General features: G+C 40.3%; 1 protein-coding gene across 2 annotated transcripts; it reads left to right on the top strand.

Annotated features, from left to right (window-relative positions):
• Positions 1-1,940: 1,940 nt before the first annotated feature.
• slc25a38b (solute carrier family 25 member 38b) lies at positions 1,941-12,559 on the top strand. Of its 2 annotated transcripts, XM_030420662.1 has the most exons (9): positions 1,941-2,560; positions 2,935-3,030; positions 4,616-4,699; positions 6,296-6,420; positions 6,817-6,901; positions 8,166-8,345; positions 9,079-9,247; positions 9,896-10,059; positions 10,161-12,559. In XM_030420662.1, exons 2-9 carry the CDS (start codon positions 3,019-3,021, stop codon positions 10,281-10,283), a joined length of 942 nt encoding a protein of 313 aa, XP_030276522.1. In that variant the 5' UTR covers positions 1,941-2,560; positions 2,935-3,018; the 3' UTR covers positions 10,284-12,559. The 2 variants fall into 2 exon arrangements, with proteins under 2 accessions (XP_030276522.1, XP_030276531.1); XM_030420671.1 differs by lacking the exon at positions 4,616-4,699 and having other exon boundaries at positions 1,943-2,560.
• The last annotated feature ends 4,052 nt before the right edge of the window (positions 12,560-16,611 follow it).

Here is a 16,611-nt window from a genome sequence, read left to right as displayed (position 1 = left end):
TACTGACCGGGAGCATCGAGGGAGATAGGGTTAAAAATCGGGAGTCTCCCGCGTGAATCGGGAGAGTTGGCAACTATGTAAAGTACCTTCACATTTACAGCAGAGCTGCAAGAACAATCGTGCGACAGAAACATCAGAAGATATTAATGTATGTTTCTGTCTTTACTGTTAACGTCTCTGCGTCTTTGTTTTCTCCTTCAATCTGCTGATCGTGTTGTAATCAATTATAGAAAGTGGGAAACATTTATATACTCTGTCCTTGTTTCAGTCTCATATTTCAGATTATTTCCTTCAGATTTTATTCTTCATGATTTATTAAATGAGTTGTGTTTACTCACCTCATTAATACACTGTGTGCTAAAGTGACTGATCTGTTTGTTGGTGGTGTTTTATTGTAAACAGGTGAGTTTGTGCAGCAGGGTGCTCTGTGATTGGCTGCAGCTGTGTCTCAGCTCTCTCAGATGAGTGCAGGTGGAGCTTCCTGTCCTCTTTTCCTGGGAGTCTTGTGTGTCTGTCGCTGTCCCAGGTGCTGAACTGACACCAGCAGAGCTGCTACCTGCTGACTCTGCAGGGTGATGAAGCTGTGCTGCTGCTGCTGAGCTCAGACGAGCAGCCAGGAAGCTGCATCCTGATGGAGAGGCCCCTATAACTGTGCATGCCGTTCCATGTAAAACCTGCATCATTGCCATGAGACATTAAACAACCTTTAGTATTTTGTTTGCACAGTCTCCAACATTATTCACACATTTTGGAGAAAAATGTTTCTTAAAGAGGATGGCTTATCAATTTCCTCTCTTTAACATTTCCCTGTGGTATTAATGTTGGTACCACTGCCAAGTTATAGGGGGAAAAAAAAACAAAAAAAAACAAAAAATCCCAAACTCAGTGTTATGAAAGGCCCAGTTTTATTGATAAGTTGTGACTTACTGATATCTAGTAGAGAGTGTGCTGGTTTTGAACAGTTTCATATCCTGGTGATGAGAGAAAACAAATATCAGCGGTGGAACAGATTTTGACATAAGTTCTCCATCGAATGGATGCCCACTGTGCACTCTTGTTTTAGCAGCTCAATTTCTATGACTCTCCATCTTCACCTTCTTTGCCTCCTCCATCAGCAGGGTGCTTCATCTCCTGCACTGTAGACTGTCAAGTTATTCCAGTTGTTCTGCCCATACCGGAAAACAGCGCATCTTCCCGTTGTGGACAGGTCATTTTTCTTTGTGCCACAACACAAAGTACCCAGACATTACCAGAGTAATGTACTTAATGCTGTCCAATGCAGCCAGGACTGCACAGATTTGCACACTGGGGAGACAAAACAATCTCTCCACAAACGAATGGCACAACACAGGAGGGCCAACTCCACCTGACAGGTGTCCATAACGACTCTGTAAGGACACACATATCTGCACACACGCAACTCCCCTCTAGCTAGTTACAGCTGAAGAAGAGGATGAGAGGTGAAACTGAAACAAGTCCAGTTGCCTGCGATACAGCGCTTATAAATTACTATGACCTGGATGTCTGAGAACCTTCACCAACACTTGGACTATGGATACAGAACACCAACCAAGACAGTTTATCAGTCAGACGGCCAAATATGCTGCTTTTAACCAGCAGACTCAACGTAGACGCATGATTATCATTTACTTTTATCTTATCATATGAACTCTTTTTCAACTAATTTTTTAAAAACTAATTTTTGTCATTATCCTGACTTAACATGCAGATATTTTTTCGACTCGCAGGAATGGGCTCATTTTGTTATTTCTTTGTCAATGTCATACTGCAACAAAGCGGAAAAACAATAATCACATGGTAAAAACAAAACAAAACATGGTGCTGCTTTTCCACTCAGGTCTGACACATGAGACAACAGCGACACCCTGAGGCCAATTTGAGAATTGCATTGAACTACAACGTACACATAACCAGCTTGTTTTCATATACATTGTCACTAAAACAGCAGAATATGTACCAAAAACTCCAAAGTTTAGACACGTCCGTGCCTTATCATGCATATTTCGTTCCCACCACTTCCATTTTCATCTCTGACCACAGTTACAGACTAAATACTGACTGTTGAGGACTGCGAGGGTGCTCTCTCGGGTTGTGTGTGACATCGACATGGTGTGTGTCAACGCTGCACTGGAGGTGAACTTTGCTAGCCAGATGCTAACAGTCGCAGCAGCTCAGCAAGAAGCGATAACATCTGTTGGCTTTGTAGGAGACCTGTTACGGGCGATACATTTTTATCTCTTACTAAACAGCCTATAGGACACGATCCATGTCGAGGCTTTAGCAGCGTTACTAGGGTTTTTCCAACAAACGGGAGCCGGACTTAAGTTTAGTAACTACCTGCAGTGAGCTAACACTTACGCTAGCTAGCGGACGAGCCTTGCCAGAAAGTTCTGTATTCAGCCTGGCATTTTAAGTGTTTACCAACGTTGGACTTTTCAGAAACGTTCGCAGATTGTCACAAAAATACGAAACATGATGTTCTTGAAGCTGGGTAAGGTGACCATCACCTTCATCAGTCCATAACAGACTTCAAAGTCAGGTAAGAGGAGCTAACTGCTACCATGCTAAGTTAGCTAGTGCATGGACTGTAGCTAGCTGGTGAACTGGTGTATGAACTGCTGACTGAAGCGTCGGCAAACTTTTCCCCCTAAAATTGTCTGCCATGTTTAATGTTTGCCTACACATTCGCGTTATTTGCTGTAACCGACACCTGACGCTATATCTAGCTAACTCTGAAGCAGCAGGCTTGTCAATGTCAGTCTGTCCCGAGGAAGATGAAACCTTCGCATACACTGACAGCTAGCGCTAACTAGCAAACCTAGCTTGATGCTACCGGCCTCTTGGAGACCTTGCAAACGTCCGTTTTGGTTTGAAATGTGTCTCATGGCTGTCATCTGATTTTTCCACTTCAAGTGAGATTGGCTGAAATTTAACAGCAGCAAAACGGCAGTTGAAGGAGAGAAACTGGACTCATCCGGCTCCGTATCCAGGTCTAAAATGGAGTTAGCGGTGAGTACAGATGCTGGCTGCTGCCACTTTGTTATGGTCACCATTCATCACACAGGTTAGCCACTGCACTGAATGTGATAGAAAATGAATAGGTCTTCGTTTAATTAGCATTTAGGTTCTGAAATTGAACTGGGGGGGGGGGGTGTATAAAAAGTCCAAACCCCTGCCAGTAGAAATTTTCCCACAGTATTGCTCACCTCTGATTAAACCCCAAGGTTGAAATCCAACGCTTCTCAGCTGTTTATCAGTTACATTTAAGATTCTTCAACCCAGTGCAAAATCGAATGCCATAAATGCATAATTCTCGACTGTGTCTCGTAGGGATGTTCTGATGCCAACCCATGTCAGAAATGCCTTGATACTGCAGAAAACACTGACATCGGCAAACACCAACCAGATAATGTATTTATTGATTCATAATAGGCAAGCAACTTGTGTAACTTCAAGCACGTCAGTAACTCAGCATCCATTCAGTGATGGCAGTATACAGCTAAGGGATGCATGATTTTCAGTTTTTCAGTTCATAACCTGAGGTTTATGCATCCCTCATGGTAAAAGGGCAAAGATGGATGATTTATTATTTGTAACTTTAAAAAGATTTGTTGTGTTAGACACATAGATGAAGACTTGTGGAACATGTATTTCGAGTTACAATTGTGTTGTCTTCTTCTGAACTTGAAAAACAAGTGGCTCTTGTCTACATTGTGTGGCTCTACACAGGTGAAGCTACTCTACCTCATGAACACGACAACAGATGTGTTGTTCTTCTTCTCTGTGTTTATTGGCGGCTGGCAAACCAACATTAAAGCTGCGTACCGCCACATACATTGTGTAAATGCTGCACTTACTAAGTCAACTAAAGAAATTATCTTTGTGTTATACGTTCTATTTATCGGCTATAATTTTATTACCTGCCAATAACCAATAATCGGTTCAATTATTGGGCCGATAATTTATTGCTATCCCCAATGCATCTGTTATAAAACCAGTGATAATATAGTATCTGATGAGTACTTGGTCGGAGCTGACACACAAAATTTAGGTACTGGGATGGGAAAATGATATTGCAACATCTCTAGTTTGTAAAATTAGAGTCTGGTCTCCTGCTTATGGTAATGTTTGATTTTAGGTGGGATTTTTACATTTTCGTCAGATAAATTGCTTTATATTGTGATCCGTGGGGAAATGTGTTTCCTTGCCACCTCAAAGGGATACATGATTGGAGGGAGGTCTGTATACAGCCATTTAATACGCCTAAAGCCACTTCATGACTCATGCATTTGACAAAGATGCAGTTTAACAGTGAGCTTTGCAGAGTAGGGGGGTGGGGGGGTGGAGTGAAATACAGATGTGTGAGTGTGTCCCTGAAAGATAAAGATAGAAACCCATAGAAAAACATAGGCTGGTTTAAGCTTCTGCTTTGGCTGTGAAACGGGGGGGGGGAGGGAGGACGAGAAGCAGGAGACAGCCATTGTGGGTCGCAAGGAAAGGGAGAAAGACAGATAGAGTGAGGGAGAGAGAGGGGGAAACAGAGTTTGTGAGAGAGATGGAGGTTTATTTTATAACATGCTGTTTGTAATCGCAGCGTCACAGGGAGAGAGAGGTGAAAGAGGGCAAAATGCAGGAAAAACAGGATTCTCAGAGCCGAGATCCAGGCAGCCTGGGGAAGGTAGGACAGTGTGTTTGTACAGGATGTGTGCAATTTAAGTGGCTCGTGTGTGTAGAAGCTAAGTGTAGTATGTATTTAATGATGTGTGCGTAAAAGACTGTTTTCGTCTGGTACAGAAATTATATTTTTTTGGTTTTTGTTTGCTGTAATTGTGGTTATAGTGGTCATCTGCCTAAAGACAAACATTTTCTTTACCTGTTTTTCTGTTTCCGTGCTGTTATTTCAAATTTGTTTTGTTGTTATTCGCTGGTGTTTAACTTGAAATTTAGTGTGTGTTTAGTAAGCGTACTTTCTGTCCGCCTGTCTGTCCATGTCTGCGTCTCATGCCCTCGCTGGCTGTTTGTCCATGAGGCATGTAAGCACCGATAATGTTTAGTCTTAGTTTATTTCTACACAACAGCGCCTGTGTGTGTGTGTGTGTGTGTGTGTGTGTGTGTGTGTGTGTGTTTGTGAGAGAGAGACTGTCTCTGCACATCTCATCATCTCTAGTGTGCGGGGGAACCCGGCCTCTGCTCTTTGCTACAGGCTTGTTATGGCATTGTCATAAAGACAGCATATTTTCAAATTAAAGTCAGTTCCTCTTTTTTCATAATAATAATTAATCATTTTATTATTTAGGGACACGTGTCCGTTGCTTCACGACATTTGTAGATTTTTTTACGAATGACATTTCCCTGTTCTTTTGAGAGGGTCTATGGTAGAACTCGGATGATATTAAAGAGTAAGTGATGTGTAGGCCGACATTTACACTTGAGACTTAGTTTGATTTATTTTTGATTTAATATAAAAATCCTGACACCCTGAGCTTTCACTTTCCAATATTGAAATCAAAAGCAAGATCAGTGACTTGGAGACGTGACACTACCTCAAATACAGAAACACATCTAATAAACTCCCAGCAATCACTCACAGTTCACCTCCGTCAACTAGTGACCAACTAGGTACTGTTGTCATTATTGTTATTAAATTCAGAATAAATACTTTTAAATTTGAAAATAGAGCCTGAGTGTGCCACATAAAAAAAGAAAAAAGAAAAAGGTTGTATCACACTTGATACCAAATAACAATGTTATTGACAGTCAGAGCATAAAACCTGTGTCAATTGTTTAAAAAAGACAATTAATTACTAACTACATTTTAGGCACACTAGTGTGAACAATGACAATATCTGGTCACATTCAACACAACCAAAATACTTTTTAATTTAAGAATAATAAATTACCTGCAGCGTCTGTTTTCTGCATTGTGTTCTGTTATAAATAAATGTTGTCAGACAACATGTCAATACCGATATATATCCGACATATCTGTGATAGGCAAATATCTGATATGTCAGTCAGGCTCTAGTCTGTGGATATCAACAAGATGCTGAGAGGTTTTGAATTTTCACATGATGATTTTTACGCTGTTGCTTATCCTTCACATCTCTCTTTGCCTTTCATCCTCTACATTCCTTCCTTCTCCTTCTCCTCACTCTCTGTGCTCTCCATCCACCATTTCTCTCTCCTGACTCTTCCCTCCCTTACGTCCCCTTTTTGCTATTGCCCCATTTCCACCCCCCTCACTCTCTGCCTGTCTGTCTGTGTTTGTCCTCAGGCTCACCCGGCTCTCAAAGCCTTTATGTGTGGCTCTCTCAGCGGCACCTGCTCAACGCTGCTCTTTCAGCCTTTGGATCTGGTTAAGACACGGCTGCAGACCCTGCAGAACAATGCCAAGCCGGGGTGCGTTTGTGAACAGAACACACACACGCACATCTCGTTGTCTAAATGTGTAAGCACACATGTGCTGCACATTTTGCCTGGTTTTACTTCTTTCCTCTTTGACTTTTACTTACACACACTCTCGCCAGGCACAGAGACACAGACACGGCATGTTAGGACAGTTTTTGCAGGCTTTGCCAGCCTGAATCTGCTGTTATGACCCATATAGGCCAATTAGTCACACGAGCACCATCTAATCATCCAGTCAAGCTGCTTGGGTGCAATTATTTCGACTGAAGACAGGAACAGGAAGCTTTGGCAGCTAATAATTTATTTTAACTAAAAATGTTATTGTCATTGTATTTTTACATGTTTGGACCTTCAAATGTGTCTGTAACCTTTCTAACTGTCCTGCAGTGCACCAAAGGTGGGGATGGTTACTGTTTTCATCAATGTCATCAGGACAGAGAAGTTCTTCAGTCTGTGGAAGGGAGTTTCACCGGTGAGTAACTGACCTTGTTTGTCAATTTCAACATTTCCAACAATTCCTGCGGTTAAAAATCCCTTTGTACTCCGTGAGGATATTTGTTCTCCAGCAGTCTTTCTGCCTTTCAGCTTACATTAGCATCACCTCTTGCTTGAAGAACACAACAGACACACAGCCACACTGAGTCTGCTGTTCCTATCGTGTGTAAATATCGTAGGACTGTTCTTGAAACAATCCATATTGATCTGGTACAATATCTTAGATAGATAAAAAAAAAAAAAAAAAAAAAAAAAGGCCATTGTTTTGGCTTTAAGTCAGACAAATAAAACACAAGAAAAATCACATTGGTGGCACATAATTGTGACATTTTTCATTTTCTAAACATTATAAACAAGGCAAATGTATTTATATTCATCATTCAGACAGAGTTCTTAACACGAATGTAGATATGCATTGAAATGATTAGGAAAATGTAACTTTTACTTTTGCACTCGGCTTGTTTTGTCCAAGCAACAGTCCAGATACAAGACTCCAAGACTCTTCATTATACATCATATAAAATCCTTACATTTAACAAGCTGCAAGGGTTTTTCATTTAAAGCATTTTTATTTAAGCAATTAATTGATCATCAAAATTTTTGAATACAAACATATTGATATAGTACAATATCCTGCCATAGACTAAGCCATTGCTTTGGCTTGTTCTAAGTAGGTCAAACAAAAATCACATGGATGGCACACAACTGTGACATTTCTTCACATTTTAAACATAGTTTGACTGTTAATATGAAACATGTTTTCAGATTGTCATTGTCCTAATCGGATGTATAAATTGCACTTTATTGATTCACAAAATACAACAAAACACAAGAAATACACAGTAAATTATTTGGTATGCAAATTAGTTGTCACATTTCTAACACCATCTAAACCAACTAAAATAATCCAACCCAACCCTTTAACCTTTTCCAGTGAACCCCTCAAACATATTCAGTTCTCAGTGTGCTCTCACCTTGCAGCACTTATAATGTGAAGAACTGAGGAACGGCACTGACAGAAAAAGAAGCAAACAATAATTATTTTAACTTTTTTTTAAAAAGAGACTGTAAAATGGAGGTCTGATTTTTTTGTCCTCTGTTTTTTCTCTCCTTATCTTCCCTCTTGGTGACTTTTACCTCTGGGGGGCCCATGTTTTAGTATTTTTCAGTCTAAAAGCTCCCTTTTCCAACTTGATTAAGAATATGAGAAATGTTTTAACGCTTCTGTTTCTCCCTGACAGTCATTTGTGCGCTGCATCCCCGGTGTGGGCATCTACTTCAGCACCTTCTACTCCCTGAAGCAGCACTTCTTCCTGGACAGGGCACCCAATGCTGGCGAGGCTGTTCTGCTTGGAGCGGGTGCCAGAACTGTGGCTGGTGTCTGCATGCTGCCATTCACAGTCATCAAGACACGCTTCGAGGTGAGAGCTGATCATTATTTCATGTTGTTAGTCAGTGGTCAGTTTATAGTTCAAGACGGTTGTTAACATGTGATTTTATTAAATGATTTGTCTTTGTCATCTATTCTGCTTCCTTATCCCTATTTCGTTATGAGATTAATAGGCCTTAAGCACATGATACATTTTAAAAAAGAAAGATGACAAAAAATCTAACTTCACTTATCTGGCCAACACATTTTATGAGAACTCAAGCAAGAGAAAACAGGAAAACAAGCTACTTTTTGTGGAGCTGTTTGCTCACCAATATGTTGGAGGATTTTTGTATTTTTTTAGGCACTCCTCATACTTGACTTGTGTGTAAGGAGCAGTCTTTTTGTCAAAAATAAAGCCACTTAATACATTCCCATGCTTAATCTGGCTTACAAAGCTCTGATTGGTCGGTTGGTTACCATGTGGGGAAACAGACATCAGCGAGAACAACAGCAGATCTGAAAAAAAGGTCTGCAAGCAGGCAAACCCAGTGCTACTTTAGTTGCAGAGGAGGATATTTGTGATATTTGTCTCTTTTAAATGCTCAACACACACATATTGAAGAAAGAGAATGTCCACCCCCAGTTTTTCATTGATCTGAGTTTCTGCTAATAAAGATGGTGACGAGTACGCCAATGAACAACCATTCATAAATCTTTTTGTAACACTGTAAAAACAATGTCATAAATAATGGTGTTTATTTCTCATTTATATTTTATTTCAGAGTGGCTGTTACAACTATGTGAGCGTGGCCGGGGCGTTGAGGAGTGTGTATGAGACAGAGGGAGTCAGAGCTCTGTTCTCTGGGCTGACCGCCACGCTGCTCCGAGACGCTCCGTTCTCCGGCATCTACGTCATGTTCTACAGCCAGGCCAAGAAGGCGCTGCCTCAAGGTGAGAGCCACTCTGCATCAGCTAATCGAAGGGGAGGTCATTAAAATGTGGAGCACAACTTGCTGTAGATCTGATGAGAGAAGGGTTGTGTAAGTGTTTTCCCTGTACTAAAGAAAATCAATCAAGTGTAGTGGTTTACTTCTTTTTAATCGTTGGCTTCAGAAAGAGCTTGTAAGTGCTTTTACCGTGTGTCTTGAATGTTAAAGGTTTTTTTAATACATCATTTTCTTCCACTTGTTAAATGCACATTTTAAAAAAACTGACACTGGAAACACCAGATATTTGTATGGGGAAAAGGTACAATAAAAAAAATTGCTGACACATAAATCATGATGTACATGCAGCATGTGACTTAAATGTAATCTGTCACTGGAGAGACAAAATGTTGTAGAAAAGAAAAGCTGTGAAGTTTCCCAAATACATGACAAACATGAATACAATGTTTTCACCATTTTTTTCACACAGTTTTATATTGTTTGCAGTTTTACTGGTGCTCTTTTCATTGCAGCATATGTGCGTATATGTCAGACGAAATGTACATGTTAACTACATAAAATGACTGCTGTTATTTTACTGTAAAAGTTACATAATGCAAATTTGATATACTCTTATACACTTTTTCTTGATACCTGGTCTCTCTTCTCTCAGAGGTGGCTTCGTCAGCCTACGCCCCGCTGGTGAACTTCGGCTGTGGGGTGGTGGCAGGCGTCATGGCGTCACTGGCCACACAGCCTGCTGACGTTGTGAAGACCCACATTCAAATCAGCCCATCCCATTGGAGCACAACAGATGCAATTCGCTACATCTATGCGGTCAGTGCTCGTTAAATCCCTGACTTCATTTTTTGTTTTAATGCACAACACTTATTAACAGCATATCGTACTGAACTGTCCTGCTCTGCTCTCTCTCTCAGGAGCATGGCACGGGTGGGTTTTTTCGCGGGGCCGTACCCAGGTCTCTGAGACGCACTCTGATGGCTGCCATGGCTTGGACTGTCTACGAACAGCTGATGGCTCGAATGGGCCTCAAATCCTGAAGAGCACCAGTGTTGAGCCGCTATAAAACAGGACAACATACGAGGGATGATGATATTTGATTACTGAAAGCTGCATGAAAGAAGTGAAGGGAGCCATGTAGCTGGTAGAAACAGAGAACGAGCACTACAAGAGTTTGAAAAGAGGAAGCAGGTGGATAAATTACTGAAAAGTGTGTGTGTGCACGCGCAAGCGCGTGTATGTATGTGTGCGCGTCTCTTTGTTGATATTTCAATGTTTCTGAAAACGTGCCTGTCTGTCTGAGTGTGTGTGAGAGACTGTTGATGCTACACCTGACATACTCTTATATCAATCTTGGACTGAAGTGACACTCTCTGCTGTTAAGTGAACTTCTTCCTCTTCTCACTTCTTAAAAAGATGCCCTTGACAGAGGGCCTGTAGCTGTGCTTGGCAGCATACTTGCCTTTATGAAATGCTGTCGAGACAAACAGGACACTCAGCAAGCTGGTGTACCATACATCTGCTGAGATAACCAAAAAACAAAGCACTGCAGAGAGACGGAGCTCTGGTTTCTGCCATATTTATGAAACGTGCATAAAATTGGTCCCTGTTTCTTACTTGCCAATTACCAAGCAGACTAAGATATTTAATATGTTACAGGCTCAGACAATCAGAGTCACTCACACAGCTGCATTATGGGAAGAAAATCTCAGTAAAGCCTTTGTTGCCACACTCAAATCTATGCTAATTTACAGTTTATATGCAACTGTGGTGCATTTTTGCCTCAACAAAGTGAAACCAGATGTGCTTTTTAAAGGATTAAGTAGCATCTGGTCTTAAGAAATATAGCTGGAAATATTTAGACATGTGATGACATCAGATCAGGACATTGTTTCCTCTGTTTTTTTAAGGTATACTATGCAGGATTTGTGTGTGCGTGTGCATGTGTGCGTGCGCGCGAACACACCATTCAGAGTTTGCCCGACAGAGAAAGGGAGAGTGCAGCTTTAGTCAAGCAAGCTAGAGAGAGAATAAAGAGAGGGAGAACCAAGCAGAGAATCAGAGGAATAAAGCGTTATATTCTGATTTATAAGCACCTCCACATGACCCCTCAAGATTTTGTGCAAATGCAGCCGCAATGCACAATTCATCCTGTCTACTGTTTGTCTCTTTGCTCTGCCTGTTTGTATAGCTCAGCAGCCCCACCCTCAGTAAAACAGACACACTACCTGCAACTCTTTGTGAAAGACTGACAGCAGAAGAGAGAGAGATGGTGACAGAGATGTAACCTGGTTGCTACGTTTATATAGATTCCTGCCCCCATGCTTTTACTGGCTGGGGGCCACACACTATTATCCAATGGCTGATGCCTGAACACAGCAACATACAAAGGAAAAAAGAGGGCAGGTTTTCTGCAAGGGGATCACAAGTGATGATTGATAAAGATTATTTTTGTACAGGCCCTATACATTGTGTTTGAAGAAGAATTCTGCATAGTGTACCTTCAACTTAGCACTTTCATCATTCGACTTTTTCTACACATTAAACATTATAATGACGGGGTTCAATTGTAAGATAATATTCAAATATTCCAGACTTTGGAGAGACCTACCTGCTGTGAGTTAAATGAGTAGCATGTGAGTGTATTTCCACAGCTTTGAGCGAGTGAAGCATTGTTTGATCCTTGTTCAACCGTGCTTATAAAACAGAATCCATGTAACTGCTGGAGAGATCCGGATCCGGTTTTGACTTAATACAGAACTACTAGTTGTCACAAATGGAGGTTTCTTGTACAATGTGCTCTTTGCTATAAATAGTATTTATTATTGTTGATATGAAAAGAGGTGATATATTGATACATATATTTACACATGTTTAAAGATATAATGCCAAATGGAAGATCTCATTGGTGGAGAAGATTGGGAGATGGGTGGATCATTCTATATCCTAAGTGTCAACACACTGAAGAGTGTTTTTAGTCTTTGTTACATGACAGAAATGTCACCAATGTCCACTGTGATCTGTGATATTACTGGAAGGTTGTGTAGCAAAAATAGAAATCTATTGACCCAAGTTGGTTTCTAAATGCCTCAGTGTTTGCTGTGTAACACAAACTGTGTATCTAACCGTGCCGCAACTCACACCAGGAAGTTTTACCTCATCCATTACCTTCATCATCACACCAGTCGTGTAATCCTCATAGATCCTGTGCCGATTGTTGTATATGGTTTGTTGTTGTAGATATGTGGTTTGTGCTCAGACAGAAGCTGTGCCTGCCTGGTTTTTAACGTCAATAAATTTGTCTCTTTGTAAAAAATATGTTCCTTTTTTTTAATTAAGAAGAGCTTGACTTTAAATTGTTGTTATTTAGCATATTTCTACATCTAAATAAATAAATATAGAGTTAGACTTGTTATCTACAATCCAGGGCTGCTGAATATGATCAGAGAGCCATTAGATGCCACCACCACTGTGTGTCATTATGTTTTAAACACCTCCAAAGCATTTCATGAATGTTGGATTTAACTGACAGGATTTCATTATTTTCTGCATATCTGGGCTAGATTTTTCTTACAATATATACTTATTATACATATTTGATGAAATAAGTAATACACACACAAGCACACACACACACACACATACACCCACAGCTTTTAATAACATGAAACAATAATGAAATGCTCTCTTATTGTTTACCAGCAGATCATTATAGGGCTGGGCAACTAAGACAAAATCAAATATGTGTATGTATGCGTATTTGAGCAAATGCCTGAAAACAAAAAAAACAAAAAGATTTTGGACAATATTGAAGAGATGATTATTGGTACCTTCACAAAATATCAGACCAGTGAGATTTTTTATTAATACGTGATTTAAAAAAAAAAAAAAAAAAGTGGGTAAAGACAAGCATTAAAACAAGTAGCACAGTCTGATGAATCAGAACATTACATCACTTTGCTATAATGCAGCCTTTGAAACCTAGAAAACACAACATTTATGTCATGTCATGATCCAAGACATACAATCTCATATGACAATAGAGCTATAATAGATGTATTACCCTGTCCTTATATTAATATATAATGTAAGCACACTCTTTGGTTATTTCATGCAACGCTATGAAACTGATACATGTAAGTAAATGTTGCATTAAGTCTAAAAAATGTATTCTACACTGCAGGAAGATTGTGATTAAAGGGACAGTTTGAAGTCTGGCATTAAACATTTGCACAATTATTTCAACATTGGATCACATACATAAAGCAACATTACGAAGAAATTGGTATTTTGTGCCCCCCACATTTTTTGAGTGTAATACCACTGTCGTAAAAAACAAATCCCAGGTCTGTAACCATTTGTCAGACATAATGAAAGTGCTAAATTCAAACACAAGTCATTATAGAATTATGTGTCGCTATCTGTTGTTTTGTCATGTGTTCAAAAACTTGTATATTGTAATAAACATGTATGTAATGCCGTGATCCTACCCTCTCACTGAAGTTACACAGTGCAGAAACAAGTGATGGGAGGTTGGGTGGCTGGGACAGAGACACTATTCATCCTGACACTGTACCATCGTATGGATTTAGAAGCTGTTCTTATAAGATGAAAAAGTGGCATACACTTGTTGTAAATAATGTTATAAAAGAGATAATTGTTAGATATTGGTTATTTTTCTGGCCGTTAGATGACATTATAATATTCATAATAGTACAATAGTTGAAAATATTTAAAACACATCTTAAAGCTTTTCTATGAAAAGAGGTGTATAACATTTTTACCAAGCCTTTAAAAACTTAATCTAATCTTACTTGCAATAGTGCTCTGTTGCAAACCTGAATATCATGAATGAGCTTTAATAGCAGATGAAGTTGAGTCTTGCGTCACAGTCCCAGTTCTCCCATCGTCCCTCTTTGGTTAAAGCTCCACAACGTTTCCATAATGGACACAGGTGGTCCTGATCTCCTTCTTTGGGCCAGGCCTGATAATCCAGAGGGTCATCGTTCACCCACAGCCATCTGTCCTGCAAGAAACGCAGACCGATCCACACCAGCTCAGTGACGTCGTCCTGCTGGATCTCTCTCACAGCCAGGAGGTGCTCGGTCTCAGAGGCCAGGCTAACGAGTGCAGTGTGTGTGTTTTTGCACTGCCACATCGCCTGCAACCAGGTCCTTTTGGTCTCCATCACGATCAGGTTGATGCAGAAAAAGTGAAACTCTGTCGATCCGAAATTGTGCCATCATTTCCAGCTGCAGCCGCCCCAACAAGCACTACCATATTTCTGGTTCAACAGGTCATCTGGTTCGTCCTCATCCCACCGCTAATATGTTGCGTGTCCTCCTCCTGACCACTTCCAGTCTGTTCCATTTCTGTAGAGACCGATCCAGAACTTCTGAACTTTCCCAGTTGTTGCAGTTTTCAGTTTCATTTCTTCCCTATGTGAAGTGAGGGGGGAAAGATCAGTGTAATGATCTCTGCAGTACTGTTGAGCTTCAGGCCATTCGTATTCATGTTCCACATAAACGTGCTTTCCAAACTGTGCAGACACACTTGCAATAAAGAGGATCTTCAAAACCATAAACTCCATGGTGGAGAAGTTTAAAGATAGTTGTTGGGAAGAGCACAAAGCTTGTTCTGTTCAAGGTGTGATCCAATATGATCCCTCCTCTGCTATGACTTGACTGATGAAGGGAACGTAGCCTTCAGACTGTTCCCCAATTTTGACTTGGAAATTTATTTTCATTTGACCTTGTGAAAGGTTGAAGCATCTTCTGTTTAAACTCAAACTCTTGGTCATTTAAAGATGTAATATGTAACATTCCTGCATTAAAATGTCTACAAACAGATACGCCTTTGGAAAGGCAGGTTGCTCTTTAACAATGTTGGTGAAGGTTCTCAGTCATAAGTGTGGTATCATAGACAACAGGACTTGTTTCAGTCACTTGAAGACATTTCTTGAAGACTCCCCAAGATACACAAGGAAGGGGCACCACTCAGACCCATCAGCAGCAGCATTAACTCAGTTACTCATAACAAATCTAAGCACTTAGTCAGTATCCTAGCTCCTTTGGTCAGTAACACTCAACACCGATTTAAAAAATCACAGGATTTTGCCAACAAAGTGAGAGAAATAACACTGGACCCAGAAGAAACAATGGTCTGTTATGATGCCACATCACTTTTAAATGCCCACCCAAGAAGCAGTTAAGATTGTTAAGAGATGCCTGTTACAGGAGAGCACTTTGTCCAGCATGTAACAACTTCACCCCGACTACATTTGTACCTGGACCTCTGTCTGACTACCACCTACTTCCAGTAAGGTGAAGGTTTCTACAGACAGAAGCACGGCTGTGCCATGAGCTCACCGATGTTCCCAATAGTTGCCAACCCCTTCATGGAAGAAGTTAAGAGCAGAGCCTTGATTACTTCACATATTCTGCTCCTAGCCACTTGTTCAGGTATGTGGACAGCACCTGTGAATTTACTTCCCAAAAAATGTCCACTGTATTGTCATTGAGACTGTATGACCTCAGCTAGATAGCTTACTTCTTGTTGTTCTTTATAAACATGAAAGTGACTCCATGTTGGATACTCTCTGACACACTTACAAACAGGAAAGTATGAGAAAAGTAACTAATCGGCGTATTACTGAAGTTTAATGTTTATGAATGAAAGTTTGTATCAAATGCTAAAATATTCAAGGTGATGCAAGCAATTCATAGTGTGTCATCTGCAAGTGCTTCAGTAGTTTCTTACAAAAGCCAGGGTGGCCTCGAATTCATCATTTAACTGTAAGGTATAAATGACATATAAATCTCAAGAAGGTTCCAGGCACTTCCATTTTAAATAATTAAAATGCCTTTGATGTCATGGTGCCTTCAAGTTAGACCATAAAAACAAACTCTTACGAGTTTCACCATCAAGCCTTCACCAGGCAATCAAAAAGTACCAATATTGGAAGCTACATATTGGTTCATGCTAGCTGTGCTTGACAGCCAAAAGTAATATGAAGCACGACACTGATTTTACTAAGGTTGCACGGGATCAAATGAAGTCACTGAAGCCTCCACACATTTTCCTACAAAATTTGCTGAGGAAGTTTATTTCCATTTGACCTTAACGAAAGCAGGCTTTGTTTGAGCACAGCATACCCTGGTCTGTCTTTTGAGTCTGTGCATCTTAAAGCGAAATGCCTTGTGTGGTTGTAGGCAAAACAGGGAAGTCTTGTGTTGCAAGAAATCTGATCCATAAGATTCTGTCATGTCAGAGGATTAACTACAGCTAAAAAATCTGATGATTAATTAGCTGTATGACAGCCTGTCATTTGTGTTAACAGCAGTCAAAATCTGATTCTTAAATTACCAC

Source organism: Sparus aurata, chromosome 1, assembly GCF_900880675.1.
Source record: "Sparus aurata chromosome 1, fSpaAur1.1, whole genome shotgun sequence".
In the NCBI taxonomy this organism is placed as follows: Eukaryota; Metazoa; Chordata; class Actinopteri; order Spariformes; family Sparidae; genus Sparus; species Sparus aurata.
Note: the sequence above shows the minus strand (reverse complement) of the source record. Positions and strands in the feature narration are given on the sequence as shown.